This window comes from Mustelus asterias, chromosome 26 (assembly GCF_964213995.1).
Source record: "Mustelus asterias chromosome 26, sMusAst1.hap1.1, whole genome shotgun sequence".
In the NCBI taxonomy this organism is placed as follows: Eukaryota; Metazoa; Chordata; class Chondrichthyes; order Carcharhiniformes; family Triakidae; genus Mustelus; species Mustelus asterias.
The window spans coordinates 21,181,358-21,208,087 of record NC_135826.1 but is presented as its reverse complement, the minus strand read 5'-3'; the positions used below and the strand labels follow the sequence as shown (position 1 = coordinate 21,208,087).

Sequence of the window (26,730 nt, the reverse complement as noted above, 5' to 3'; positions counted from 1 at the left end):
ACAACACCAGGTTTAACAACACTAGGCTTTAACCTGGTGTTGTTAAAACTCTTACTGTGATAGATATTGGCCGGGACACTGGCAGAACTAGCGCCACGAAATCAGTGTTGAAGTCTGTTTGAATAGGCCGACACCATCATCAAACACCAATTTGTGATGCGATTTGAAAGACAGCACCTCCGGCACTGTGGCACACCCTCAGTGCTGCCCTGGGGGTGTCCGCTGCGGATTACAGGCTCCAACCCTGCCTGACAGCCATCTCCACTACTCTCTGCATGTTAGCAGTGCTCACGTGACGCGACTGCTGTGTATTTAACATCAGACCTCAACCAGCCCATCCGATATTGTTATTGACTGCACTCTGCGCATATCCAAGTCTGCATTAAGTATACATTTGCTCAAGCCAAGCGTAGCAGCACACAGCGCCTGCCCTACTGCGTGCCCTTCCCTGCACTCGTTTAGAGATTTAGGACCCAATTCTTTAGCGGTAAGCCGTCCTCATGAAAACCCTGCTTAGAAAAATCCTATTACACTCAAATGCAGAGCCAGTAATGAAAGCTTTAGGCATCAAGAACAGACTGGGGAGTGTGGGTCGGAGGTTGGGGGGGGGGGGGGGGGATTCGAGTAACAAGAGAATGGTTTCAAAGTAGCACAATGTGCAATTACTCAGCCACTTCTGAGGAGCCCAGGGGAGTGCGAATGATGGACCCGCACGCTGGCAAGACTAATGAATGGAACCGACTCAGTGAGATCTCAGGAAGTGGCTGCCACAACAGCGGGGAAGAGGTCAATTTCACTTTATTGCCGCCTGCTTTGGGTTGCAGGAGTCGCCCCAACGGGGTTATCAGCGGGACTGCGGCAACCTTCAAGTGGAGGGGAGGGGAGGGGAGGGAGTAAACAAAGAGAGAAAACGAAATGTAATGAGCCCCTAAGTAAACCGTGTCCTGAAAGGAATAGTATGCCAGTTACTGAGCCATCCGACATTACACACAGCCCCGCAACTAATCCCGCATTCAACCGTGATGTGGAGATGCGGGTGTTGGACTGGGGTGGACACAGTAAGAAGTCTCACAACACCAGGTTAAAGTCCAACAGATTCAATTCCGGCCGCGGGTCACTATCTGCGTGGAATCTGCACGTTCTCCCCGTGTCTGCGTGGGTTTCCTCCCACGGTCCAAAGATGTGCAGGCTAGGTTGATTGGCCAGGCTAAATTGCCCCTAGTGTCCCAAGGTGTGTAGTTTAGAGGGATTAGAATCATAGAATCCCTACAGTGCAGAAGGAGGCCATTCAGCCCATCGGGTCAGCACCGATCACACTCCCACCTAGGCCCTATTTGGAATCACGAGCTTTCGGGGCACTGCTCCTTCATCAGGTGACTGAAGGAGAGATCTTCCGCTCACTTGATGAAGGAGCAGCGCTCCAAAAGCTCGTGTTTCCAAATAAACCTCATAGAATCCTTGCAGCCGGAATTGAATCTGTTGGACTTTAACCTGGTGTTGTGAGACTTCTTACTGTATCCACCCCAGTCCAACACCGGCATCTCCACATCACGGTTGAATGCGGGATTAGTTGCGGGGCTGTGTGTAATGTCGGATGGCTCAGTAACTGGCATACTATTCCTTTCAGGACACGGTTTACTTAGGGGCTCATTACATTTCGCTCTGTGGCTGACCACTTATGTCCGAGCTGCACAGACCTGCTGAGCATAGGATCTTGACGGTCAGTTATCTGAGAATTCCTGAGTGATCTGGCTTTGATTTGAGTTGAGGTGCAAAGGTTGAAAGGACCACGCCTAAGCCCATGCATTTACCCCAGCTAGTCCCCCCTGACACTAAGGGGAAATTTAGCATGGCCAATCCAACCAACCCGCACATCTTTGGACTAGCAGGGTAAATACGTCGGATTACGGGGATAGGGGCCGGGTGGGACTGCTGTCGGTACAGGCTCGATGGGCCAAATGGCCTCTTTCTGCACTGTAAGGATTCTATGAGGTTTATTTGGAAACACGAGCTTTTGGAGCGTTGCTCCTTCATCAAGTGAGCGGAAGATCTCTCCTTCAGTCACCTGATGAAGGAGCAGTGCCCCGAAAGCTCGTGATTCCAAATAAACCTGTTGAACTTTAACCTGGTGTTGTGCGACTTCTTAATGCGCATTAAATCGTGTGGAGAGATTCCTGGATTTCTCCCATCCATCGGAAAGGTTTTAATTAACAGAACTCTGTCCAATGACACACAATACTTATTAGCTTTCACCATCTGAGTGAGAGACTAAAAACCTTTAGCCTCACTTGTTCTACAATAATGTGCCACTTCTGGATGTGACAGCCTGATGTTTAAATAGGGAATCGACCAGTCTTGTACTAACAGGTTGGCCTTGCTTGCTGGAGTGGAGACAGATAACGAGGCAGTCTTTAGGGCCGAACAATTGTGTGTCCCCACCCCCCCCCCCCAAATCCCCGACCCCCTCCACCCAGGTCCCATCCCACCACATAAAATTATAATATTTTTAAATTTCAGATAAAATTTCCCTGCTGGTGCTGTAAAGCTGCTGCGTTTTATCACCTGAAGGAAAGGCCACATGGATTTAACGTGTTCCATTACGTGAACTGGATGGAGAAGCATTGCAGTAGGAGCTCCCATCTTACACTTCTGACAGACAGAACACCGGAGAACAATAAACACAAGCCTGTGTCGACAATTTATCACCATCCTTTGTTTCCATTGTTTGCAATGGGAAAGAGCCAAAAGGATGGGCTATAACTCTTTTCCCTGTACCCGCTGGTACCAGTGAATTATTGTAAAGAGGTACAACAGAGGCCTTCTTAATCGGGAAAGCGCTGCAGCAGCTAAGTGCTCCCTTTATACTGTCACTTATAGTAAGTGAAGGTTGTAGAGAATATGGGAACTGAATAGGTTTATGTCTGGGAGAATTTTCTTTTTACACAGAGGTTCCCGCATAACAGCGCTTCACAACTGCTCCGTCTCTAGTGTCCTGCCAGATGGAAATTATGTATTTCCCCTTTGAGCGCTTTCTTAAGTTCACATTTCCTCCCTTTGATTCATTTCTAGGCCGGCGCGACAAATAATCAGCTGCTTCTGACCTGGAGTGTGTACGATTTGATTTCCCGACATCCTTCAATAAAACAACAGCCCGTATCCACTTCTACACAAAGGCCTATTTGAAGTCAGACACATTTCCAAACATTTGGGCTCATTTACTCTGGGTGTAGATACGGAGTGTGGCAGGACCAGGAGAATCTTCAGTTCGATCCCGGGGTCAGAGCGGAGTCAGCTAATCTCCTGCCGAGTCACCCACCGGTGGTGAGCCCCGAGGGCTTCTGGGACAGGGGTAAATAGAAAACAAAATGGCTGCCTCTTAGCACACCACTAATCCCAGCAAGAATAAATCAATCACACTTGTAGACGGCACTGCTGTAAGTGACCAGGATCAATTTGTTGCATCTAATTTGGGCGGCAAGTTGGCAGTGGGTGCCAACGAATCGCTACAGTGCGGAAGGAGGCCATTCAGCCCATCGAGTCTGCACCGACCACAATCCCACCCAGACCCTATTCCCATAACCCCACGTTTACCCTGCTAATCCCCTGACACGAGGGTCAGTTTAGCATGGCCAATCAACCTAACCTGCACATCTTTGGACCGCTGCATCACAGCACCAGGGACCTGGGTTCGATTCCAGCCATGGGTGACTGTCTGTGTGGAGTTTGCGTGTTCTCCCAGTGTCTGCATGGGTTTCCTCCGGGTGATCCGGTTTCCTCCCACAGTCCAAAGATGTGCAGGTTAGGTGGAATGGCCGTGCTAAATTGCTCCTTAGTATCAGGGGGAGGGGGTTAGCAGGATAAATATGTGAGGTAGGGCCAGGGTGGGATTGTTGTCGGCGCAGGCTTGATGGGCCAAATGGCCTCCTTCTGCACTGTAGGGATTCTATATATAATTTCGACTGTTTAATTATCCTCCACATTCTACATTTCACCAGATAAATAACGCTGCCTTTATCAGTAGCCTCTGCCAGGTTTTGGTTGAGAGTTTGCTGTAGTCCATTGAGGCTCTGTTCAAGTAGATCCTGTTTGCTGTAAAATAGATCCTGCTATTAATACTCTGCAATCCGTGAGGTCTGCTATAAGTCACACCCTGCCTCAAACCCATTGGCTGATACAGTGGCATCAACACTCCAAAGTCAACACTCCACACAGTCCAAAGATGTGCGGGTTAGGTTGATTGGGGGATAGGGCCAGGGTGGGATTGTTGTCGGCGCAGGCTTGATGGGCCAAATGGCCTCCTTCTGCACTGTAGGGATTCTATATATAATTTCGACTGTTTAATTATCCTCCACATTCTACAGGTTAAAAATTGCCCCTTAGAATCCTAAAATGCGTAGGTTGGGGGGATTAGTGGGTAAATATGTGGGGGTAGGGCCTGGGTGGGATTGTGGTCGGTGCAGACTCGATGGGCCGAATGGCCTCCTTCTGCACTGTAGGGTTTCTATGATTTCTATGAACAGCCAATCGGAACTAAAAAAAATCACCAGGCCCCCCCCCCTCCCCCCCCCCGAGTTTAGGTTTGCCCCATAAACTGCTGCTGGCTTCTCTGTAACTACACCCGCAACAAGAGTAAACAACTTTTGAGAGCAGGATTTTTAAAAAAAGGGTATAAGCAAAATACTATGGATGCTGGAATCTGAAACAAAAACAGAAAATGCTTGAAAATCTCAGCAGGTCTGACAGCATCTGTGAAGAGAGAGAGAATAGAGCCAACGTTTCAAGGTTCCGATGAAGGGTCATCCACACTCGAAATGTTGGCTCTATTCTCTCTGCGCGATCTTGTTGGAGATCCTCTCCACTTGGAGCCAGCAAGTGGAGAGGATCTCCAACAAGATCGCGCATATCGACAACGCCGGCATCTCCGCATCTATTCTCTCTCTCTCCACAGATGCTGTCCGACATGCTGGGATTTTCAAGCATTTTCTGTTTTTGTGATAAGAAAGGGAGTTGGAGAGAGAATAGACGTCTCCCCAAGGAGACACCCTCTTCAGAAGAGTGAGAGGGGATTTCATTGTAAAATTCTAACGGAATTAAGCAGGGCAGGTTCAGATAGAATGTCCTTGATGGAGCCCAGAACTGGGGGTCGTAGTTTGAGGATAAGGGGGTAAACCTTTTAGGACTGAGGCGAGGAGAAATGTCTTCACCCAGAGGGTGGTGAATCTGTGGAATTCACTCCCACAGAAAGTAGTTGAGGCCAAAACGTTGTCTGATTTCAAGAAGAAATTAAATATAGCTCCTGGGGTGAAAGGGACCAAGGGATATGGGGGGGGGTGGGGGGGGGTGGAAGTAGACTTACCTTATCACTGCAGTGAAGTTATTGTGAAAATCCCCTAGTCGCCACACTCCAGCGCCTGTTCGCCTACACCGAGGGAGAATTTAGCACGGCCAATGCACCGAATTAGCATGCCTTTTGGACTGTGGGAGGAAACCGGAGCACCTGGAGGAAACCCAGGCAGATACGGGGAGAATGTGCAAACTCCGCACTGTGACCCGAGGCTGGAATCGAACCCGGGTCCCTGGTGCTGTGAGGCAGCAGTGCTAACCACTGTGCCACCCAGATTGAATCCGATGCTCAGAACGAATGGCGGAGCAGGCTCGAAGGGCCTCGAGGGTGGTGAGTGCCTGGAACCCGCTGCCAGGGGAGGTAGCAGAAGCAGATAGTATAGTGAGTTTTAAGGGGCGTCTTGACAAATGCATGAATAGGATGGGAATTGAGGGATATGGTCCCCGGAAGGGTAGGGGGTTTTAGATCAGTCGGGCAGCATGGTCGATGCAGGCTTGGAGGGCCGAAGGGCCTGTTCCTGTGTTGTAATTTTCTTTGTTCTTTGGCTGAATGGGCTACTCCTGCATCTAGTTTCTATGTTACTCTAATAAAAAAGTTTTTTAAAAATCGCAACACTAGTACGAGTGTCACAAGTTGAATGAGATTGGACAGACTCAATGCAGAGTCTGGTGTGCACTCAGGATTAGGAGAGAAGAGAAATGTTACACTGTTCACTTGGGGGAGGCTGGGGCTGAGATACATCATTGAGATGAAATGGAGAGAGTTTTAATCTAATCGAGTTATGTTCTACATAACGTGGGAGTGTTCAATGTTGAAATTAAGTGGCTGAAATAAAAAATGTTCCATTTTCCAGCATTAAAATTGTTCACCTGAACATGTTAATCATTTCCTCATAAAAGAGCAAGATAAACACAACGATTCTATTCATTTTGTATTTCCATTCCGCAACAAAGGAATGAGTGTGAAGCAACCTGCAATTGCCTCCAGTGCCTTTACAGACAATAATTCATCTGGAGTGAAGTTTATTTTTATGGGTTCTGCCGCAGACCAACTGTGATCTGAATGAACGGCGGAACAAGCTCAAGGGGCCAAATGGTTCACTCCACATTTTATATTGCTATATGAGGGCTATGTTTACTAACTGGCATGGTTTTTGTGTCAAAGCTCTGAGATTTGAAACACAAGGATGGCATGATGGCACAGTGGTTCGCACTGCTGCCTCACAGCGCCAGGGACCCGAGTAGTTCTCCCTTGCCCATAGTGTCCGAATTGAGAACAGCTAACTCAACACAGGCTGAGGTTCAGAGTCCAGGACCTTCCGGTTTGAATGGATAGACCTGAAAACTCATTTACCCACTGAACCTTAAACCTAGCCTTTAGGCAGCACAGTGATTAGCACAGCTGCCTCTCAGCGCTAGGGACACAGGTTCAATTCCCCGCTTGGGTCACTGTCTGTGCGGAGTTCTGCACATTCTCCCTGTGTCTGCGTGGGTTTTCTCCCATAGTCTGAAAGACGTGCTGGTTAGGTGCATTGGCCATGCTAAATTCTCCCTCGGTGTACCCGAACAGGCACCGGAGTTTGGCGACTAGGGGATTTTCACAGTAACTTCATTGCAGTGTTAAGGTAAGCCCACTTGTGACTAATAAATAAAAACTTTAATAAAATACTAGGGTGCGCTTTTTAATTGGCCCTATTCCCGTCTGAATGCTCAAAGCGCTGGTAGTAAATTCCTCCATGTGTTACTTTTAAAGATTAGACAAGTTAATGGCTGCACTTAAAAAGAAGAATTTGAACTATCTAAGTTTTAAGTTTATTGATTAGTGTCACAAGCAGGCTTACATTCACACTGCAATTAAGTCACTGTGAAAATCTCCGAGTCGCAAACACTCCAGCGCCTGTTCGGGTACACTGAGGGAGAATTTAGCATGGCCAATGCACCCTAACCAGCACATCTTTCAGACTGTGGGAGGAAACTGGAGCACTCGGTGGAAATTCATGCAGACACAGGGAGAATGTGCAGACTTCGCACAGACAGACAAGTGACCCAAGCCGGGAATCAAACCCAGGTCTCTGGCATGGGAGAGGCAGCAGCGCTAACCACCGTGCCACCCCGTGCCGCCCAGGAGGTGCTGGAATCTGAAACAAAAACAGAAAATGCTGGAAAATCTCAGCAGGTCTGACAGCTTCTGTGGAGAGTGACTAGAGCCAACGTTTCGAGTTAAGATCCCGACGTGAAACGTTGTCCCTATTCTTGCTCCACAGATGCTGTCAGACCTGCTGAGATTTTCCAGCATTTTCTCTTTTTGTTGTTAATGTCTCCCAATGTGGCTGGGTGTCAAATTGTGTTTGATAATGTTCCTTGGAGGCATCTTACAACACTAAAGGCGCTATACCAATGCAAGTTGTTGTGCAGTATTACTATTCACATATAAATGTACTCAGATAGGTCCTTGTGCATCTTATTTGATAAACACCACAGTGGTCTCAGTGGTGCAGACACAAGTCTCCACTTCCATCACTCTTCAATGCCAAGCTATCCTCTTTCAGCCTTGGGGCTGTTAAGGGGCACAAGAGTTGACCGTACATTAAAGCCAGCCCTTTCACTCCATTATTCATTGGGACCTGCAGGAACTGTCATGCATTGGTAACAGAACCTGCCTAACTTAATGAAAAGAAAATCAGTCAGACTCTGTAAATAACCTGCGCAGCTCCCTGCTAGGTGTGCCTTGCCCTGTGCTATCAGATCTCCCATGCAAAATAGATCAAATAAGTTCTTTTTTTTAAAGCAAAGAGAATAACCTCCTGGCCATATTCATACAAATGTCCGTGTGTTGAAAGGGTTTTCTATTTTTTATCCCCCGTGTCAACATCCCCGACTTCTATATCAGGAGCAGAACAGTCAGATGCAAAGCACAATGTTCCCTCTCCTCTGCTTCAACAACCTGTCTTAACCTCTAACCTCCGAAAAGCAGCCCGCACTGCGCCAGTCTTGACATTTCCATTCCCCACGCCGGTCAACCTTGTGACCTTTCCCAGCAAGGTTCCCAGGACGGTAGCACAATGCCATCTGTTACAGCTGCCCTGTGTGAGACTGTCAACTTAAAACAGGTTTGTGCCAACATGTTTTTTTTTATTCGTTCGTGGGACATGGGCGTCGCTGGCTGGGCCAGCATTTATTGCCTATCCATAGTTGCCCTTGGAGGGCAGTTGCAAGTCAACCACATTGCTGTGGCTCTGGAGTCACATGTCAGCCAGACCGGGTAAGGACGGCAGATTTCCTTCCCTAAAGGACATTGGCGAACCAGATGGGTTTTCCCAACAATCGACAATGGTTTCATGATCATCAGTAGGTTCTTAATTCCAGATTTTCCTTTTATGGAATTCAAATTCTGCCATCCAGGGTGGCACAGTGGTGAGCACTGCTGCCTCACAGCGCCAGGGACCCAGGTTCAATTCCCGGCTTGGATCACTGTCTGTGTGGAGTTTGCATATTCTCCCTGTATCTGCGTGGGTTTCCCCCGGGTGCTCCGGTTTCCTCCCACTCTCCAAAGACGTGCAGGTTAGATGGATTGGCCATGCTAAAATTGCCCCTAGTCAGGTGAGCATCTGATTAAGGAGCAGCGCTCCGAAAGCTCGTGATTCCAAATAAACCTGCTGGACTTTAACCTGGTGTTGTGAGATTTCTCACTGTGCCCACCCTCCAGTCCAACACCGGCATCTCCACACCATGGCTATAAAATAGGTCACCCACAGAGGAAAGGAATTGGATGATGTACTGAAATGGTTGGATGAGGAGGAGTGGGAGGAGGTTCACTTTGATCACAAACACCAGCAGACACCAGCTGGGCTAATGGCCTGTAGTTCCTATGTAATTCTATGTCATGAACAGCCACTCTATTGTATGGAATTGCTGGACCATTTTCATCATTGAGGTGGGTGCCTCACACACCATAGGAAATGAAAACTGTGGAAAGGCTGTCTACAATGGCACTCCCTACCCACTCAGACAGAACTATACCATAGAACACCAGAGCATGTGGCCACACATCCTCGCCCTCTACATCTGTGGCCTTCCTCCTTGTTTCGTTGGGAAACAACCAGTTCCCCCCCCCCGACCCTAGAAAAACCTCCATATTCTCCACCCCTGATGGGAGTTAAATGATGGGCCTGTGACAATAAATAAACCAATAAAAGTTGGTCCTTCTTTCCAGCACCTGTTTCCAGGTTCTGACAGCCTATTACAATCAGTAAGAAGAATTAGCCGCTCAATTGTTTTGTTGACCCCAGCTGCTGCATACTCTCTCCTCCTCCTCCTCCCCCAGAGTGATGTGAGAATGCAATTCAAAAACAACATGCATTACAATTTTATAGTTCGAGTTACAGAATTAATAACCTGGGGTCAGAGCTTCATGTCTTTGCGTGATCTTCCTCTGTCTGTTGTAATGTGAGTTTGGATGGTTGTTGGGTGAGGAGCAGGAGGTAGGGGAATGTATTGGGAATGAGGCATGCCACGTCCACCATTTTAGCCTCATGCATCCAGTGGTCCTGCCAGGTCTAGATGGAGAGGGTATTACAACCAAGGGTCAGATTTTTAAAGAACCATGGGGTGGTGACCCAATATAGACAAGATTTGAAAATCGCACTCCCGTATGTCATCTCAGGATCCCAAGTGCCTCTGGGACAGATTGGAGTCTTCAGTGGGACATTGAATATGTGAGTTGAAGCTCAGATTGGTTAGCGGAGAGGGGAAGGGGGGGAAAAGACCCCTTGATTAACCCGGTTCCCTTCCCAGCAAATGGCACCTGAAAGTGCACATTCCATTCGGAAGTATATGATTAAGAAAAAAAAGTCAGGGGTGACCTCTTCCCTTCCTGGACTCCATGGAGCAAAAGTCAATTGTAGTACAAACAATTATCCCACCTGAGACCAGTTAACACAGCAGAGTTTAAATAATGAAATCCAAATCTTGAGCCCCACGCGGTTCATTATCACAATGGTCTGAACACTGACACAGAGGGGAGGCGATGGCCTAGTAGTATTATCGCTAGACTATTAATCCAGAAACTCTGCCAATGCCCTGGGGACCTGCGTTCCAATCCCACCACAGCAAACGGTAGAATTTGAATTCAATAAAAATATCTGAAATTAAAGATCCACTGGTGGCCATGAAATTATTGTCGATTTTCCATGGGCCAAATGCAGAAATATGGGGTTAGCTTAGATGGGCATTTGGGTCGGCATGGACCAGTTTGGGCCGAATAGCTTGGCTCCGTGCTGTAGATGCTATGAATCTATGACACACTAAACTACACTGGGGAAGACCAAGATCCCAGAAGGAAAACTGTCAAATGCCACACATTTCAAAATCTCTTAATCTAAAAACATTTTAATTTAAATTCCCGCTGATCCACTGCCTTTCTTTTCTTTACTTCCTATTATTTTTTTGCCGTGAGTCAGGGGTAAATAGTCAAAAGAGTTTTTAAACCTCATCCTGACCCACACTGGACTGGGAAAACATAATTCTGACGTGGGCAGCTCCCTGTGGGTTGTGTCAATTCCAAATCACACGGTGTCAGTTTCACCACCTTTGATGCCAATCTGCCAAAGGAGGGACTGAGCCTATGGATTGTATTCACTGGAGTTTAGAAGAGCGAGAGGGGATCTCATAGAAACTTATAAAATTCTAACAGGGTAGATTCAGAAAGAACGTTCCCGATGGTGGGGGGAGTCCAGAACCAGGGGGTCATAGCTTGAGGATAAGGGGGTAAACCTTTTAGAACCGAGGTGAGGAGAAATTTCTTTCACTCCCACAGAAAGTAGTTGAGGCCAAAACATTGTGTGATTTCAAGAAGAAATTAGATATAGCTCTTGAGGCTAAAGGGATGAAGGGATATGGGAGGGGGTGGGGACATTGAATTCGATCAGCCATGATCAAAATGAATGGCGGAGCAGGCTGGAAGGGCCGAATGGCCTCCTCCTGCTTCTAGTTTCTAGGGTTAACAGAATTTGATTCCTGAAGCCCTATATTTACACGAGATGTGCCTGAGCTCATAAAGAGGACATCAATAACTGTAGCAGAAAGTATATTGCTCCTTAAACTCGCTTGCACTTTCAGCTGGGTCTCCTATCCTTCATCTATTGATTATAAATGCATCAATCCTTTTGAAGGCCTCCCGTTCTCAGCAGATGCCATAATTCAATCTCGTAAGACCTTCCGAGAGCAAATGCAGCAGAGTAATGCTTAATTCATGTGTTGGTCAAGTGACTAAAGCGGAGAGAACGAGCAGAAGGTAACCTTGGCAAGATGGATTTGCTCCAAAGTAAAGAATTGACACTCCGGAGACACAGAGCAAAATAAATAGCGGAATAAAAATGTTGTGGGGAGGTGTTGACCAGATTTTTGGGTAATATCAGTGACGACTCTCATTTTTAAAAACTGGTTGACGGTACAGTTGTGAAAAGTTCTGGATCATTATTGTCCGAAAACTGATGGCTCAATTAGCTCAATTCAGGGTTTCTCTAATCTCAATTGCTTGCATTGCAGGAGATCCATTAATTGAGTGCCTGATTAACTAATGCTTCTAGTTGAGGATATGACTTATTACAGTTCTTAGTCTCAATTAGGGATAATGACAATTTTTATACTATGATTACGCAATCATAACGCGGGAGATTCCAATTTAGGGCCAAACTTGGACACAGCAAGTAATTAGGAAGGCAACCAGCATATTGGACTTCATGGCAAGGGGATTGTTTATTAGTGTCACAAGTAGGCTTACGTTAACACTGCAAAGAAGTTACTGCGAAAATCCCCTAGTCGCTACACTCTGGCACCTGTTCGGGTACACAGAGGGAGAATTTAGCGTGGCCAATGCACCTTAACCAGCACGTCTTTCAGACTGCGGGAGGAAACTGGACCATCTGGAGGAAACCCACGCAGGCAGCCACGGGGAGAACGTGCAGACTCCACACAGACAGTGACCCAAGCCGGGAATTGAACCCGCGTCCCTGGTGCTGTGAGGCAGCAGCACTGACCACTATGCCACCGTGCCGCCCATGGCGTACAAGGATAAGTATCTATGTCTCTCATAAGTAAAATTACGAGAGGCATCGATAGGGTTGAAGGTCAGAATCTCTTTCCCAGAGTTGAAATGTCTAATACAAGGGAGCACGCACTTAAGGCGAGGGGGGGAAAGTTCAAAGGAGAGGCAATTCTTTTACAGAGTGAAAGGTGTCTGGAACACACTACCAGGGGTGGTGGCGGAGGCAGATATAAGAGGGGCTTTAAGAGACTTTTAGATAACCACATGAATATGCAAGGAAGAGGGATATGGACCAAGGGCAGGCAGAAGGGGTTAGTTTAATTTGGCTTCATGCTCAATACAACATCGTGGGCCAAAGGGCCTGTTTCTGTTCTATGTTCTATTAAGTATTGCTACAATTATACTCAGTCTTGGCAAGACCACACCCAAATACCGTGTGCAGTTTTGGCCTCCACGTTTAAGAGTGCATTTTTAAAAAGTTTATTCATTAGTGTCACAAGTAGGCTTACATTAACACTGCAATGAAGTTACTATAAAAATCTCCTAGTCACCACACTCCAGCACCTGTTCAGGTACATTGAGGGAGAATTTAGCATGGCCAATGCACCTAACCAGCACGTCTTTGGAGTGTGGGAGGAAACCGGAGCACCCGGAGGAAATCCACAGAGACACGGGGAGAGCGCACAGACAGTGACCCAAGCTGGGAATTGAACCCACGTCCCTGGCACTGTGAGGCAGCAGTGCTAACCACTGTGCCAGCCTGGTGATGATGTGGAGATGCCGGCGTTGGACTGTTCAGTTGTTGGTACACTTCTTTGCAGTAATCCGTTCTGTTCAGTAGTGATACAGCGAAGGCTCACTAAATTGGATCCTGGGATGAGGGGGCTGTCCTATGATGAGAGGCTAAGTAATTTGGGCTAATATCCTCTGGAATTGAGAATAATGAGAAGTTGTCTCATTAACCATCTCCGGTGCCTGATTTTTGTCAAGGCCTTGGCCATTTTGAGTCCGCGGCAACAGACAACGTACTTCAAAAAGTAATCCACGGTGTGGACTGCTTTGAAACAGTTCGATAAACAGACATCTCAGTTGAATCCCAAGAGCGACATTGCCTCGTCAAGACTCCTTCATTTCCCTCATCTTCTTGCAAGCCTTTCCGCCTTCATGGTGTCCCACACTATGAGCTTTCACCATGTTCCCTCAACTATAACAAAAACACAGGACCTAGAGCCTGGCAGAGTAACAGGGTGAGTGACTAGAAGTCTTGAAGCTGAAAATCACTGTGGATTGGAACTGGCAGTTGTACAATAAACTCTTTCTGGTTTTTTTTGAAGAGTCTGTGGTGCAGACTTGGTTCCTGCTTCTGACCGGATTCAAACCCACAGCGTACTTAATCTCGAAATAGCAGCTGGATGATGGCTGCAAGCACCAGCCACTCACTGGGTTTTTTTTTTAAAGGAAAAGAAAAAGGAACTTGTGTGGGTTTTAACATCGAAAGTCTGGCTGAGCTGCTAAAGGAGTTCACAAAATCCTAGAATGACAATAAACACCATGTTTGATTTGCATGATAATATGGTGGGAAATGTGACCCCCCCACCCCCACCCCCACACCCCCCACCCCTAAATAACCAAGAAAGTACAATGACAACAATGTCACTTCACCTTCATTGAAGGCCATTGGTTACAATGCTTTACTTTATGTCAAGATGTGGAGATGCCGGCGTTGGACTGGGGTAAACACAGTAAGAGTTTTAACAACACCAGATTAAAGTCCAACAGGTTTATTTGGTAGCAAATGCCATTAGCTTTCGGAGCGCTGCTCCTTCGTCAGATGGAGTGGAAATCTGCTCTCAAACAGGGCACAGAGACACAAAATCAAGTTACAGAATACGGATTAGAATGCGAATCTCTACAGCCAACCAGGTCTTAAAGATACAGACAATGTGAGTGCAGGGAGCATTAAGCACAGGTTAAAGAGATGTGTATTGTCTCCAGACAGGACAGCCAGTGAGATTCTGCAAGTCCAGGAGGCAAGCTGTGGGGGTTACTGATAGTGTGACATAAACCCAACATCCCGGTTTAGGCCATCCTCATGTGTGCGGAACTTGGCTATCAGTTTCTACTCAGCGACTCTGTGTTGTCGTGTGGTGTGAAGGCCGCCTTGGAGAACGCTTACCCGAAGATCAGAGGCTGAATGCCCGTGACCGCTGAAGTGCTCCCCCACAGGAAGAGAACAGTCTTGCCTGGCGCTCCCTGCACTCACATTGTCTGTATCTTTAAGACCTGGTTGGCTGTAGAGATTCGCATTCTAATCAGTATTCTGTAACTTGATTTTGTGTCTCTGTGCCCTGTTTGAGAGCAGATTTCCACTCCATCTGACGAAGGAGCAGCGCTCCGAAAGCTAATGGCATTTGCTACCAAATAAACCTGTTGGACTTTAACCTGGTGTTATTAAAACTCTTACTGTGTTTACCCCAGTCCAACGCCAGCATCTCCACATCATAGCTACCATAGATTTTACACTAACAGGCCATTCTGGCGGCACGGTAGCAGTGGTTAGCACTGCTGCTTCACAGCTCCAGGGACCAGGGTTCGATTCCCGGCTTGGGTCACTGTCTGTGTGGAGTTTGCACATTCTCCTCGTGTCTGCGTGGGTTTCCTCCGGGTGCTCCGGTTTCCTCCCACAGTCCAAAGATGTGCGGGTTAGGTTGATTGGCCATGCTAAAATTGCCCCTTAGTGTCCTGAGATGAGTAGATTAGTGGGTAAAATATGTAGGGATATGGGGGTAGGGCCTGGGTGGGATTGTGGTCGGTGCAGACTCGATGGGCCGAATGGCCTCTTTCTGTACTGTAGGGTTTCTATGATTCTATGAACGTTTTAAAGTTTATTTATTAGTGTCACAAGTAGGCTTACATTAACATTGCAATGAAGTTACTGTGAAAATCCCCTAGTCGCCACACTCCAGCACCTGTTCGGGTACACTGAGGGAGAATTTAGCATGGCTAATTCACCTAACCAGCATGTCTTTTGGACTGTGGGAGGAAACCAGAGCACCTGGAGGAAGCCCATGCAGGCACGGGGAGAACGGGGGGGGGGGGGGCTGGTCTTCCAGTGACTGCACCTTATCTGCCATTGGCAATGTGTGCCCACCCATTCCATTGGGAAGGTGGTCTTGCTCCAGGAGGGTGCAGATGTCAGCAGTGACCTGCCGCTCGCGTCTGAGCCTCCTGACGCCCTGGTGCCCACACACCCTGAGAAAGCTGGTTCTTTGTCTGTAGACACCATGTTGTGGCCCTTGCCTCCACCCAGCTGGATCTTGGTGCCCATCCCCTGTCCCCTGAGGGCATGATGCTGAGGAGAAGGCAGCTGGCGTTGCTCCTGCAGTTGGCGATAGTGAGGCCATCGGTAGAGGGGCATGCTGGAGTTGCCTAAGCTGCTGCCATGGCCCGTGGTGAAGACTGGCCACCGGGAGAGGCTGCTGAAGGTGAGTGAAGTGCAAGATGGGTGAAGTGCCTTCCAAGAAGTTGGCAATCGCCTGTCAATCAGTGACAACACTCTCGTGAGAGAAGTGTTTGAAGCAGCAACCTCTCGCCTGGCCATGAAGCTGCACTGTGTCACTAATTCTTCTTCCGCTGAAGCAGCTCCCCCGTGTTCACCAGCCCCGGTGACCCCGGTAAGCCAACGTGCAAGCCACGCACCGCTGTGACAGAGTTAAAGCGGCTCTCAATTGCAAGAAGACAGGGTTTACCACAGGATTTGGAACTTGCATGGGAAAACTGAAAGAAGGTGCGGATTAAATCAGGATCCTGACTCAATGGCATAATCTGGGACTTTCCCACCCTTTCCTGGAACCTTCCTCTGGCTGGGAAAGTTCTGCCCGATGACTCGGAAAACAGACACCCAGACTTTCCCATTCCTATTTCAAATAACCCAACTAGTCATGACTAAATGGGACTGTTTTAGAATGAAAATAAAAAGAGTATATTTACTAAACGCTCAAGTCTGTTCTGCCATTCAATAAAATCATGGTGGATTGTAGTTTAAGTGCCTTGTTTCTGTATCACTTAATATCTTTACCTAACAGAAATATAATCAATCTTAGTTTTGAACTTTTCTATTGACCAAGCCTCATTAGAATAGAATCCCTACAGTACAGGAGCCCATCGAGCCTGCATCGACAACAATCCCACCCTATCCCCATAACCCTATTTACCCTGCTAATCCCCCCAATTTACCATGGCCAATCAACCTAACCCACACATCCTTGGACTGTGGGAGGAAACCGGAGCACCCGGAGGAAACCCACGCAGACACGGGGAGAATGTGCAAACTCCACACAGAGAGTGACCCAAGGCTGGGAATCGAACCTGGGTTCCTGGCGCCGTGAGGCAGCAGTGCTAACCACTGTGACAGATTGTCACCATTGTGTGTGTGTGTGGAGAAGTGCTTCCTGTTGTTCCCCCCCCCCCCCGAATGGCCCAGTTCCATTTAAGATTAGGTCCCCTTGTTCTAAACTCCCCTACCAGAGGGGGCGGCTTCGCTATCAAATCCTTTAATCATCTTAAACAGCGTAGGTCGATCAGTGATAATCTTCTACGCTCCAGGGAGTCCAAGCCAAGTCTGTGCAACCTGTCCTCGTAAATTAACCCTCTCTGTGGCAGCACCGTCACACTGAAAGGTCACACTTCGCAACATGGGCTGCAGTGGAGAGGTACACAAGCACAGCTGCCATATTGCACACCAACATCTCGCAAATGGCAACTGGATCTGAAAGACCCATTCAGCCAGTTTGAAGTGGATGCAGGTTGGGAAAGATTGAGAGAGGGAGAGAGAGCGAGAGACATTGGGCAAAAACTTGAGACCACATTTGCTGTCCGTGTGAATAGCAGCAGGGGTTCAAGATCCAGAAGGAACTTCAGTTCTTCCCCATCCCTTGCCGGGGACATCAGATTCTCTCCCTGGGGGCACGAAGGTAGGTATAGCCCCCGGGGGAAAGAGGGGCATGATCCCTGCAGTGCAGTGGCAATGCCCCTTGGCACTGCTTAATGCTGCGGTGCTTGCAGGCCAAGAGCGACTTCAGGAGGCGGGGTGGGGAGGGGTGGAATTACAGATTGGGGGGTGGGGAGTGGGGAGGGGAGCCCCTGAAGCCTCACCTGGTGGGGTAGGGTGGGTTCTGCTGGCGTGTTTAAGCCCCGCCCACCTCTACAAAAGCATGAATAACGCCCCCTTGATTTATTTTTTTGGCTGAGTGCAGTAGAATGTGGGCGGCACGGTGGCACAGTGGTTAGCACTGCTGCCTCAGTGCCAGGGACCTGGGTTCGATTCCCAGCTTGGGTCACTGTCTGTGTGGAGTTAGCACATTCTTCCCGTGTCTCCGTGGGTTTCCTCCGGTTAGCACTGCTGCCTCACAGCGGCAGAGACCTGGGCTCAATTCCGGCCACGTGGAGTTTACACATTCTTCTCGTGTCTGCGTGGGTTTCCTTCGGGTGCTCCAATTTCCTCTCACAGTCCAAAGATGTGCGGGTTAGGTGGATTGGCCATGCTAAATTGCCCTTTAGTGTCAGGGGAACTAGCTAGGGTAAATGCATGGGGTTATGGGGATAGGACCTGGGTGGGATTGTGGCCGGTGCAGACCCTAGAGAGGATAGTGACCAGTTTATGGAAGGGAAACAAGCTGGTTTTCTCGCCAGGAACGTCACACTGCCATTGTTTGGTCAAATTTTTGCCCAGAGAGAGAAGCATTGGTTGGGTCACCTGGAAAACTACCTGAACTGCGTGCCAGGAGCTCCAAAGCTCAGCAGAGCAACTGGGAGAGTAAAGTAAAGTCAAAGTTTATTTATTAGAGTCACAAGTAGGCTTACATTAATATTGTAGTGAAGTTACTGTGAAAATCCCCTAGTCGCCACACTCTGGCGCCTGTTCGGGTACAGTGAGGTAGAATTTAGCACAGACAATGCACCTAACCTGCACATCTTTGGACTGTGGGAGGAAACCGGAGCACCCGGAGGAAACCCATGGAGACACGGAGAGAACGTGCAGTGACCCAAGCCGGGAATCGAACCCAGGTCCCTGGCACTGTAAGGCAGCAGTGCTAACCACTGTGCCACCGTGCCGCCCGAGAGGCAGGCGAGACTTTGGTCGAGGATTTCATCGGAGGGAAGACACTTCCCACGATGCGACACTTCCTGCCAGAATCGCACTGGCGTGTTGGCCTAGCACCATCAGCTCAATCTCGGTGCAGGCCAGAAACCCACAACTGTGTGAGTCAGAGACAAAAGTGCTACCTTCCGAGCCAAGCTAATTCCGTCCCCACTTGGCAAGCGTACCATGCGTTGGAACAGTTCCTTCTGGTTAAAGTGGTTCAGATGCCGATGCTATCATACCGCCTACTTGCACCTGTGGTTTTGAAGTAGTGAACTCGCTCAAACACTCCGATGCAGTGAGCGGAGAGTTCACAAGTACCAAAAAGCATATGCAAAAAAAAAACAGGAGTAGCTTTAATTACACACTCCCCACAGACCACAGACACACATATCACATGAGCATTTTTTTCTCTCTCTCTCGGTGGTTGTTTGCAATCCAGACCAGAGCTGACATCACTCGGCAGAGTGCATACCGACCTCCACACTACTGAGAGCCATAACTGTCACAGTCAACGGTTAAGGCGCTCTGTTGTGACAACTCAACCACAGAGGCGACCTTCCCTTTGCCAGTCACTGCCACAGATCCATGCCCAAAAACCTTGCCCTCTGGGGGGAAAAAACACCTCTGGAAGACGACTGCAAGGGCTGCTGCGTCCAACATTTAAAATGGGAAAAAAAAAGAGAGTGAAGAGCATCAGAACAGCCAGGGCCTGGAAGCTCAGATATCGGGCAGGATTTTACGGCATCACTCATCCCAAAACTGTAAAATCCCGCCCAAGTTCAATGGACATTCCTGTTGTCCGCCCCTCGCCCGCTCCGATTCCTGTGGCGGGCAAGGCGGTTAAAATTCCGGCCATTGCCACCCCCCCGCTAAGTAACCAACAGCGGTAATGAACTCCAGTTTTTGTTTGGACGTCACGGTGAATAATTGTAAGTTAGACAGGCCACAGGAAGGCAGACAGTGTTCAGTCAGGGCAAAAGCCTTGTGGTTCGAGTACCCATACAGCCACTGACCCGACTGTACGATTTCCTTTACTCTTTCATTCATTATTCTCAATTGCAGTCCAACCCACAGCACGTGGACTGCAGCGGTTCAAGATGGCGGCTCACCATCACCTTCTCAAGGGCAACCAGGGATGGCCGATAAATGCTGGCCAGCCAGCAACGCCCATGTCCCACGAATGAATAAAAAAACCAATAAAATTCAGCTGCTCTTGGTCCTTTTCAGTTCCAATGAACCTACTGGGCCCTGCTGGCCTCTTCTGTCTTAATTTCAACTTTGCAACTAGGCTCCATAATAATATATTTAAAAAAGGAAAGTGAGTAAATATTTGCGGGAGGACAGGGGCAGGAGTTAGAGTATAATAACAATTTGTAGGCCTAGGGGGTGGGTCGGGAAAATGGTGTGGAAGGCTCTATTAGAGAGCTTGCATGGTTGCAATGGGCAGAATGGCCACCTTCTCTAAAGTTCCATGAAGGAACATTGCTTGTCAAATTGCTAGAGTGTGGAACGGGTCTTGAAAAAAAAAGCAATTCCCAATTCAGGGACCTCCGTTCGCAGAGTGACTCCACGGATAAACCAACGCTTTGTGAATCATAGAACATTACAGTGCAGAAAGAGGCCATTCGGCCCATCGAGTCTGCACCAACAACAATCCCATCCAGGCCCTATCCCCGTAACCCCACAAATTTGCCCTGCTAATCCCCCTGACACTAAGGGTCAATTTAGCATGGACAATCAACCTAACCCACACATCGTTGGACTGTGGGAGGAAATTGGAGCACCCGGAGGAAACCCACGCAGACACGGGGAGAATGTGTAAACTCCACACAGACAGTCACCCGAGGCCGGAATTGAGCCCGGGTCTCTGCCGCTGTGAGGCAGCAGTGCTAACCACTGTGCCACCTTCGTTAACCACTTTGGCACTGTGCCGCCCTTAAAGTTTATTTTATTTAACAGTCACAAGTAGGCTTACATTAACACTGCAATTAAGTTACTGTGAAAACCCCCTAGTCGCCACACTCCGACGCCTGCTCGGGTACACTGAGGGAGAATTTAGCATGCCCAATGCACCTAACCAGCACGTCTTTCAGACTGTGGAAGGAAACCGGAGCACCGGGAGGAAGCCCACGCAGACACAGGGAGAACGTGCAGACTCCACACAGACAGTGACCCAAGCCAGGAATCGAACCCGGGTCCCTGGCGCTGTGAGGCAGCAGTGCTAACCACTGTGCCAAATGGGGGTAGGGTAAACGAACACAGGGGTAGCAACACCTGCTTGACGGCCTCTTTTTCCGCCATCTGGGCGTGCTCCCTTTAACAGGGCCTGTGTGCTGTGTCTGAAGCTATTCCTGTGGGATCGCTGCCACCGGGGCTCAAGATGGATGATAATAGGATGCGGAGACACATCGTCGCCTGTGACTGCAGTGTGTAGATAGGGGAAATTAGTGTCAAACCTGAAAAGGAAGAAGCAGTAAACGGAGATTAATGGAATGGCGCAGGCTGCAAAGCATCTCGAGGAAAGCGAGCCTTACCTGTTTGTGCATTTCAATGTTCAGGCCATAGGACATTTCATAATACTGGAAAACAAAAGGGGAAGCAGAGAGAACATTACTGCTGGGAAGCTGAACATTCACAGGTGAAAGGTCACAAGGCTTTAAACACAACTCGTCATTCAACCCCTTTGGCCTATCCACATCAGCCTCTTCGTATCCCATCGGCATAAATGAGGTCATTCGGCCCATCAAGCTTGCACCGACAACAATCCCCTCCAGGTCTTATTCCCGTACGGGGGGTGGCACGGTGGCATAGTGGGTTAGCACTGCTGCCTCAAGGCCTCATTTCATGCTGATGGGACAAGAGGAGGCTGATCTGGATAGACCAAAGGGACCCAGGTTCAATTCTGGCCTCGGGTCACTGTCTGTGCGGAATCTGCATGTTCTCCCTGTGTGCGCGCGTGGGTTTCCTGCGGGTGCTCCGGTTTCCTCCCACAGTCCAAAAGATGTGCGGGTTAGGTTGATTGGCTATGCTAAATTGACCCTAGGGTCAAGGGATTAGCAGGGTAAATATGTAGAGTTATGGGGATAGGGCCTGGGTGGGATTGTGGTTGGTGCAGACTCGATGGGCTGAACGGCTTCCTTCTGCACTGTAGGGCTCTAATGATTGTATCCCCACGTATTTACCCTGCTAATCCCCCTGATACTAAGGGGCAGTTGAGCATGGCTAATCCACTTAACCTGCACAGCTTTGGACTGTGGGAGAAAACCAGAGCACCCGGTGGAAACCCACGCAGACACGGGGAGAACGCGCAAACTCCACACAGACAGTGACCTGAGGCCGGAATTGAACCTGGGTCCCTGGCACTGTGGGGCAGCGGTGCTGACCAGGGTGTCACCCCAGGCATACATGGAAGAATGGATATCTATTTCCTCTGGTCATTCAGTCACCAAGTTGTTGATAAAACACGAGAACAATTTGTTTCTGAAGTGCTTTTGTTAGATAAAGATTGTCAAGGAATATGGAGCGAAGTCAGGTAAGTGAGCGGAGATACCAATCATGATCAAAGAGGTTCTGCAAGCTTCAGGGGTTGAATAGGCTACAGCTGACACTATGATTCCATTGTTACCTTCCTCCAGTCATTCCAACCCAACCAGCCAGCTCATATCCATAGTCTTACCCAGAAATTGGGAATGCAAATCAGATCAGCCATGACCTTATTGAATGGTGGAGCAGGCTCAATGGGCCGAATGGCCTATGCCTGATGCCATTTCACACAGTCATACCTTCTGAAGCCAGCTCTATTTTATGTTTCAATGCACATCCCTCAAGAGGAATTCCAATCCTCACCAGCCACCATGGAGGTCAGAGAGCAACACAGCAGAAAGACCTTCAACCTGGCACCAATAGTAGTCCATACCCCACGCAGGCTGTGCCCTCCAACCAATTCGCAGCCTAAGGGGCAATTTAGCACAGCCAATCCACCTATTCTGCACATTTTTGGACTGTGGGAGGAAACCGGCGCACCCAGAGGAAACCCACGCAGACACGGGGAGAACGCACAAACTCCACACAGATAGTCACCCAAGGCCGGAATTGAACCTGGGTCCCTGCAGCTGACAGCAGTGCTAACCAATGTGTCACCATGCCGACCCAGAGGCTAATGCTCTGGGGACGTGGGTTCAAATCCCATCACGATAGCCGATGGAATTTGTATTGAGTGAATAAGGCCATGGCAACTATCATCGACTGCTGTAAAAATCCATCTGATTCACTAATGTCCCCTTGGGGAAGGAAATCTGCAAGCCTTCCCTGATTGGGCCTGCATGTGACTTCAGACTCAGACCCACAGCAGTGTGGTTGACTCTTAATTGCCTGCTGAAATAACCTAGCAAGTTCAGTTCCAGGGCAATTAAGGATGGACAACACATAGCTGGGCTTACCAGTGACTCCCACATCTCATGAAAGAAATTTTAAAAAGTCACATGTACAAGTTAGGATGATGCGTGACATTAGAGTTGAAATTATAAGTTTTGACAACTGCACTCTTGCATTATTCTTGTTCAACCAAGTTTGGATGGAATTGTTCCAATTGGCCCAAAGTCTGTGCAACAATTAAACAAATTTGTTATCTTCAGTTACTGTTGATACACAAACAACCACACCAAACATTATCCTATCACCATATAATGTGTTAAGTAGAAGGATTGTCTGGTGTGATCCTAGGTATCAGATAGGAGCGTCTGTCTAAGCTGCTCATCTTGAGATGGCACCTGAATTGGCAACTGTTGAGTTCCTCCACTTTGTAAATCCATTACTAGCCTTTCGCCCCCTACTCGCTTCCACCACACACTCCTACTTCCTACTATTGGATACATCTGGAGCCAAATCTACCAGTTAAAGCCATGTGCCAGAGGTTACATTGTCAACTATCCATCTTACAAGCTCTTTCCCACAAATGCCAGAAGCTTTTGCCACTTGATCTACTGGGTACTCCGACATCAGAAGGAAAGTTGCTGGAGCGCCTTGGGAGTTCTCTGCGATGACACTCCTTGTTATAGAGGAGTGCAGCGAAGGCTTACCAAGCTGATTCCTGGGATTACAGAACTGTCATAATAAGGAGAGACTAAGACCATAAGACACGGGAGCAGAATTAGGCCACTTGGCCCATCGAGTCTGCTCCACCATTCAATTATGGCTGATATTTTTCTCATCCCCATTCTCCTGTCTTTTCCCCATAACCCTTGATCCCCTTATTAATCAAGAATCTATCTCTGTCTTAAAGACACTCAATGACCTGGCCTCCACAGCCTTCTGCGGCAAAGAGTTCCACAGAATCACCTCCTCATCTCTGTTTTAAAGGATCGTCCCTTTAGCCTGAGGTTGTGCCCTTTGGTTCTAGTTTTTCCTACCAGTGGAAACATCCTCTCCACGTCCACTCTATCCAGGCCTCGCAGTATCCTGTAAGCTTCAATAAGGTCTCCCCTCATCCTTCTAAACTCCAATGAGTACAGACCCAGAGTCCTCAACCTTCCCTCATACGACAAGCTCTTCATTCCAGAGATCATTCTTGTGAATCTCCTAAATCGGTTAGGATTGTATTCACTGGAGTTTAGAAGAGTGAGAGGGGATCTCATAGAAACTTATAAAATTTTAAACAGGATTAGACAAGGTAGATTCAGAAAGAATGTTGCCGATCACAAAATCCTACAGTGCAGAAGGAGGCTCATCGAGTCTGCACCAACAACAATCCCAACCGGGCCCTATCCCCGTCACCCCGCACATTAACCCCGCTAATCCCTCGAACCTACGCATCCCAGAACACTAAGGGGCAATTTAGCGAGGCCAATCAACCTAATCCACACATCTTTGGAGTGTGGGAGGAAACCGGAGCACCCGGAGGAAATGCACGCAGACACAGGAAGAACGTGCAAACGCTGCAAAGACAGCGACCCAAGCTGGGAATCGAGCCCAGGTCCCTGGAACTGTGAGGCAGCAGTGCTAACCCATGACAAAATGGGAAAAGTTCCCGTAAAATGAAGAGGATTACTCCAAGTGCTGGAGGACACCCTCAGCGCATCAGGTGACATGTGTGGAAGGCGGGGTTGATGACATTTCAGGAGAGCCACCTGAAATCTCCCCCCCCTCCCCCTCCCCCTCCTCCCTCCTGTTTTTATTTCCATGTTCCCTCAGGGGAAGATATCTTCCAATTGCACTTCCATTCAGAATCGTTGAGCAGGAAAATTCTATTGCCTGGCCACCCCCCGTCTGATTCTGTGCTGGGTTAACAGGGCAGAGAGTGAGGGTCTGTACTTTCCCCTCAGCAGTGGGGAAATAAAACTCCTCTCCAGGGCTCCTAGAATCATAGAATGATACAAGCCCGGAGGCAGCAGTGCTAACCACTGTGCCACCCGATGTTGGGGGAGTCCAGAACTAGGTGTCACAGTATGAGGCTAAGGACTGAGGTGAGGAGAAATTTCTTCACCCAGCGGATGGTGAGTCTGTGGAATTCACCACCACAGAAAGTAGTTGAGGCAAAACAGTGTGTGATTTCAAGAAGAACTTAGATATAGCTCTTGGTGCTAAAGAGATCAAGGGGGGAAAGGCGGGATCAGGATATTGAAGTCAATGATCAGCCATGATCATAATGAATGGTGGAGCCGGCTCAAAGGGCCGAATGGCCTCCTCCTGCTTCTATTTTCTATGTTTCTATGACGCCACACTGCTTCTGCACAATTTGGTGGCGCCCATTTCCATCGAGCGCTGGTTCCCAAGCCTACCTCGTCAGAGATTTCTTCAGTCCCAACAGACCCAATACATCTTCAGGGGCGTCCACGTTGTGTGGGATTACATCAGCCACCTTCACCCCCCCTCATCTTAAATCCACCCAATAAATTCTTGAGGCTCAGGTTGGCCAGCTGGTTCACCAGAGAGGCTCAGGGGGAACCAGCAGGCCGCAGCCACCATCCCAGGAGCGGGCCCTTCTTCCCTTCCGAACCATACTGGCCTCAGATTCTCTCTCTCTCTCTGAAAGGAGCTCAATAGAGGGAGTCCATACATCAGAGAAATCACACAGCTTACTTACTGCTTTGCTGCCTGAGCCATTTTATCTAAAGGATATAAATAACGCTTGCCCATGATCTTCAACCACAAGTTCAAGTGAGATCAAGGTAGAAGGGATTTTGCTGGAATTTAATAGAGAAAGGGCTGGAAAATATTAACTGGTTGTCCTTTGTTTGAAGGCAGCAAAGCCTCACAGCCGCTCTGTGATTGAACTTTCCCAGGACACGTGTAAAGTGCAGCGGAACAAACTATTCCCTCTTTTCTGCTCCAGGTTCATACTGTCGTTAATTGTTTTTGCGGCAATTAAGTCAGCTGTTGGGCTCCACTGGATAATTCCAGCAGTGAGAGTGAGAACGGGATGGGACAGGATTGGCACAGGGGGTGATGTTGGTATGCAGCGAAGATGGTTCTTGGGCACTGACTGCCTGGTAGATGCACTGCCCAGAGTGGAATTCCAACTTTAAGTTTAACTTTATTTATTAGTGTCACAACTAAGGCTTACATTGACACTGCAATGAAGTTACTGTGAAAATCCCCTAGTCACCACATTCCGGTGCCTGTTCGGGTACACTGAGGGAGAATTTAGCACGGCCAATGCACCCGAACCAGCACGTCTTTCAGACTGTAGGAGGAAACCGGAGCACCCGGAGGAAACCCCACGCAGACATGGGGAGAACGTGCAGACTCCACACAGACAGTGACCCAAGCCGGGAATCAAACCAGGGTCCCTGGTGCTGTGAGGCAGCGATGCTAACCACTGTGCACCGTGCCACCCATGACAAAACGGGAAAACTTCCCGTAAAATGAAAAAGATTACTTCAAGTGCTGGGAGTCTGAAATAAGGCACAGGGAAAACAGCGCGTCAGGTGGCATGTGGGGAAAGCGGGGTTGATGACATTTCAGGAGAGCCACCTGAAATGTCCCCCCCCCCCTCCTCCCCACCCCCAACCCTTCCTCTCTCTGCAGCTGCAGTCTGAGACACAGTGTTTCTAACATCCCTCCATCCCTCCTGTTTTTATTGCCATGTTTCCACAGGGGAAGATATCTTCCATTTGCACTTCTGTTGAGAATCGTGGAGCAGGAAAACTCTGTTGCCCAGCCACCCCCGTCTGAATCTGTGCTGGGTTAACAGGGCAGA

General features: G+C 48.6%; 1 protein-coding gene across 9 annotated transcripts in view; it reads right to left on the bottom strand.

The window, feature by feature from the left end:
- LOC144479508 (transducin-like enhancer protein 4) overlaps positions 1-26,730 on the bottom strand; it is a 225,270-nt gene that overhangs the window by 162,986 nt on the left and 35,554 nt on the right. For all 9 annotated transcript variants that reach the window (XM_078198246.1, XM_078198241.1, XM_078198243.1 and 6 more), the window contains exon 4: positions 21,068-21,112. In XM_078198246.1, coding sequence (XP_078054372.1) covers positions 21,068-21,112 — 45 coding nt within the window. The remainder of the gene's footprint in view (positions 1-21,067; positions 21,113-26,730) is intronic.